General features: G+C 40.6%; 1 protein-coding gene across 1 annotated transcript; it reads left to right on the plus strand.

The window, feature by feature from the left end:
• The first annotated feature begins 1434 nt into the window (after window positions 1-1434).
• On the plus strand, window positions 1435-3212 carry LOC110717212. Its single transcript, XM_021895863.1, has 2 exons — window positions 1435-1552; window positions 2686-3212. The coding sequence occupies exons 1-2, from the start codon at window positions 1435-1437 to the stop codon at window positions 3210-3212; spliced, it is 645 nt and encodes a 214-aa protein (XP_021751555.1).
• The last annotated feature ends 1865 nt before the right edge of the window (window positions 3213-5077 follow it).

Below are 5077 nucleotides of genomic sequence, written 5' to 3' on the forward strand. Positions count from 1 at the left end.
GATTGAAATTTCATGACATTCACCATTCCATTGCCATCTAGAACATTTTTGTAGAGAGAGGATATCAACATTTTAGAGAGAAAATAGCTTAATCTTCAAGTTTCCATTATTGTAATCATGATCTTTTCAAGCTTCCTTCAAGTTTTCATCTTTTCAATGCAACTAGTCCATGTTTACTTAATCCTTCAAGCTTAATAGTAGTAATCTCTTTACCCCTTATCTTTTGTTTGGTTTTATTGCTCTTAATAGTGCTTATTTCCATAAAGTTCTTTGCTTTTACTTATTTCATTGCTTTTTCTTTGGTTTTGAATCATGATTAGTTTTGTTAGGATTGAATCCATGTTTAGAGTAGTTGGTATGACTATCTTTTTTTCCCTAGCTTAGATTTCTAGCTAGGGAAGGGGGTGAAAATCATGATTGATTGAGTTTATATTGATGATTGATTGGGTTATGCCTTGAGTTGATGATTTTGTGCTTAAAATGCTTGGAGCTACTGTTGTGCACCTTTAGCCCCAATATATGAGTTCTAGATTAGATGCATAAGAATGATCTAGTTTAGGTTTGATCGATTTCATCGACTTGCTTTGAGTGATTGCATGAAAATGAATTATTTTGAGTAGAGTTTGTACTCCTTGGAATGAATCCATGATGATTATCATAGTTGTCTTAGTTGATCATCATCTTCTTTTCCCGCCATTGCCTCACTTTGAGAATTCGAAGACCAAGAATCACTCTCACTCTCAACAATAGCACCAAGACCTTGCCCCTCTTCTTGATAAAGCCTACGGACTTGTCTCAAAGTGCGGTCGATGTTGTGGTTAATGTAATGTGTAGGTGGTCCTTGAGATCTCCTTAGCATCCACCAATGCTAAGCAAACGATTAGCAATGACTAGCAAGAGAGTAAAGGAACAAAATGAAAAGCAACAAATCCAATATCAACACAATAATAGTGCAAAACTAGTTGTTTCCCCGGCAACGGCGCCAAAACTTTAATCGGCGTACAATAGGTTGTGTCTACTATCCTAAATCAAACCAACAATTTATATTCCTAAACTAACTCTATCAAGTTCACACTAGATAGTGGCAAGGTAGGGTTGAACCACAAGGAAACGGGGTATTGTACAATCAAAGTGGAATTAAGAATTTATTACAAGTAACAAGGGGTATTTTGTTTTGTTTTTGTGAATATCTAAGATTTAACTATCTACAAAAAAAGGATTAAAATAAGCAAAATATGGAGTTAAACTAGAATCACTAAAATAAAGATGAAAAATAAGATTTTAAGGGAAATATGATAAAAAACACTAGGGAGAGGGGGCTCCAATCATGTTTTGTTTCGTGAGTTTGGGAATTCGGAGGATTATGAGCTCACGGGAGGGATTTTGCTACCCGTCACGGAAACCAATTTTACCATTCATTCTCAATACACTAGAATGGTACAAGTGGAACAATTTTCGGGTTCTCCAAGTGAAGATCCTATTAAGCACCTTGATAGACTCCTTGAGCTTTGTGCCATGATTCAAACCAATAAAGTTTCTCAAAAATACATCCGTATGCACTTATTTCGACCATCTCTTTCGGGTAGAGCAAAGAAGTGGCTCAAATAAGTTAAGCAAAATTCTCTTAGAACATGGAGAGAGATAGTCAAGGCATTCTTGAAGAGGTTAATTTCCGAAGAAAAGACCGCCGAAATTAGAAGGAAGATTGCATCATTTGAACAAGAAGCGGATGAGAGTAATAGTGAAGCTTGAGAAAGGTTCAAGGAGTTGGTACAAGCATGTCCCCACCATAAATATAATCAAAGCTTGCTCATGCGATTATTCTATGATGGATTGGAACCCATGTCTAGAGCTAACTTGGATGCGGGGGCGGGTGGACAATTGATTAAGATCCCCCAAAATCAAGTTGAAGCAACAATTGAAGAGGTAGCGAAGAACTACTCTTGGGGTGGTAGAAGGAGGAACGCACCAAAGAAAGGTGGGATTCATGAATTAGAAAAGGTTGATCAATTGCAACATCAAATTTAGCTTTTGACAAAGGGCTTGCAAAGTTGAATACGAGTGTTAACAGTGGGGCAAGCTCTTCTCAAGTCAATTCTTTCTCTTGTCAAAATTATGGTGGTACAAACCACGATAAATCTTATTATGGAGGTTTGAGCCCTGAGCATGTGGCGGCATACAACACAAGGCAAGATGGATATAGGGGAAGTGGTGGTGGAGTAGCTTGGAGGCAACCACCACCCGGATTTGCACACCAACCTCAACAATGGAGTCAACAAGCTTAAAAATCATACAACTCCAACTAACCCTCAATACCAAAACCCACCTCCATTTCAAAACCAAAACCCAAGAGGAAATTACCCGAGAAACAACCAACACAATAATCAAAGCCAATACAACAATCAAAATCAAGTGTCTCAAAGGAGCCAAGAGCAAGCATCTCAACCCGATTCTACACAAACCCGAATTCTTCAACAACTTCAAGCCATGAATCAACAAATGCAAGATGTCAAGGCTCATAACAAGATGGTTGATTCAAAATTAGCTCAATTGGTTGAGAGAGTCCCTTTCAATTCACCTTCTACTCTACCCGGACAATCACAAACTAACCCATCCAACATCATAAAACCCGATTCTTACAAGGCAATCACATTGAGATCAGGTACATCCTATGATGGTCCTAAGGAGGGTTTAGTGAGGAAAAGAAGGAAGGAGAAGAGAGTGTGGGTGAAGACAAGAAAGTTGAGGAAGAGAAGGTTGTTGAGAAAGTAGGAAGTGTGGAGAAAAAGAAGTTTAAAGATGAGATGACAACTTCAAATCCTAGTGAGGCTAGGAATCTTGATGGGCCGGTTCCATTTCCTCGCCGACTTGCGGAGAGGAAGTTTAATGACAAGTTTGCAAAGTTCCTTAGTGTGATGAAGAATTTGCACATCAACCTCCCTTTTATCGAAGTTGTCACACAAATGCCTTCATACTCCAAGTTCCTAAAATATATTCTCACCAACAAGAGGAAGCTTAATGATGAGCTTATCCCTATCCCCCATCAAGTGAGTGCACTTGTCCAACATAAGATGCCCAAGAAGCAAAAAGATCCGGGAAGTTTCACTTTGCCGGTAAAGATTGGGAACATGGAAGTTAGGGACGCCTTAGCCGATCTTGGAGCAAGTGTTAGTTTGATTCCTCTATCCATTGCTCAAAAGCTTAACATTTAAATGATCCCTACAAGGAAAACTATCCAATTGGCCGACTGTTCGGTGAATTTACCTTGTGGTGAGCTTGAAGATGTTCGTATTCAAGTTGGGCATATTTACGTGCCTTGTGATTTTGTAGTGATGGATATGGAGGAAGATGTTGATACTCCTTTGATTTTGGGTCATGAAGCTCTTAAGACTTTGGGGGCGGTGATCAACTGCAAGAACAACACCATTACATGTGAGGTTGCTGATGAAAAGATTGTTTTTTAGTTCTCTAAGTTACTCAAGACCCCCATGGTTGAAAAATGCTATAGGGTTGATGTGTGAGTGAGGAGTTAGATTGCTTGGGAAGGGTTATGATGAAGCCTTAAGATCCAATGGTTGATGCTCTTAATTGCAAGGAAGAGTACCACTCTCAAGAAGCAAAAGAGTTTGTCATGGCCATGGAAGAAACTCAAATGGAAGAAGACCATGAACAACAAGAAGATACAAAAGAGCTTGAACTAAAGGAGGATAAAATGGAGGAGAGTTCCAAGCCTCCTCCCAAGGTAGAACTCAAACCCCTTCCCCCTCTTTGAAATATGCTTATCTTGGAAAAGAAGGGGAATACCCTATTATTGTCAATGCTACCCTTTATGGTCTTGATTTGGAAAAATTGCTTGTTTTGTTGAGAAAATATTGAAATGTGATAGGGTATATAATTGACGATATAAAGGGTATTAGCCCCTCTTTGTGCATGCATCGTATTCATCTTGAGGATGATCAATCCAACTCAATTGAACCTCAAAGGAGGTTGAATCCCAACCTCCAAGAGGTTGTCAAAAAGGAAATCTTGAAATTGCGTGAAGCGGGCTTAATTTATGCTATCTCCGATAGCAAGTGGGTTAGCCCGATTCACGTGGTTCCAAAGAAAGGTGGAATGACCATCGTCAAGGGAGAAGGAGGAGAGGATATCTCCACACGGACGGTGACTGGGTGGAGAATGTGTATTGATTATAGGAGGTTAAACAAATATACAAGGAAAGACCATTTTCCTCTCCCCATCATGGACCAAATGTTGGAGAGACTTTCTCACCATGCTTTCTTTTGTTTTTTGGATGGGTACTCCAGGTTTTTCCAAATCCTTATCTGTAGGGTTTCGTAGTGACCCGACACTACGCGGAAGGAAACCCACCAAGACTAGCTCCTTAATTAAAGCAATTAACAAGCATAATAAACTTAATCAAACAAGATTAAGAACAAGAAATATACCTTTGACGCGTGCTTCGCTCCCAAAGAGCTCTTACTTCAAAATCCCGAAAAGACGAGATCTCGGACGGATCGTACCCTCGACCCGACCCGAGCGTCCTAAGTCTTGAAGGTTAGTCAAGACCCGGACAAAATAACTATGAGTTTTACGAATCAAAGGTTTACTCTTTCTTAGAGTTGCCTTTTTAATTCCACTCAAGGTTGTATTCTCAAAATCCCAACCAAGTGGGTATTTATAGAGAATGGGGACTTGAAACCCCTTTTCATGATCAATGTGGGATCATGTGCAATTGCAATAATTTATTTAATTCCAAAATAAATAATTAGGCAAAAGCAATCACAAGCCAACAAGTGGCAAAAGGAGAAAATGGGTTAGGTGAGGACCATATCCCATGAGGGGGACCATTGCCTTGCTCCCTAAGGGAAGCGTGGTGGCTTTGGTCCCCACCTCTCCTTAAACCGCCACTCACAAGGGGTGCTGGGCTGCTGCCAGCTAGCATGTGCCAGCCAGCCCAGCCAACCCGCACCATCCCAGCCTCGCATCCCAGCTAGGCAGTGCTGGTTGATGCTTGGCGCTGGTGCGTGCTAGTGCTAGGCGCTGGTGCGTGCTGGCGCTGGCCCCAGCATCCCACGCA

The sequence above is a fragment of the Chenopodium quinoa genome, unplaced genomic scaffold (genome assembly GCF_001683475.1).
Source record: "Chenopodium quinoa cultivar QQ74 unplaced genomic scaffold, ASM168347v1, whole genome shotgun sequence".
Lineage (NCBI taxonomy): Eukaryota > Viridiplantae > Streptophyta > Magnoliopsida > Caryophyllales > Amaranthaceae > Chenopodium > Chenopodium quinoa.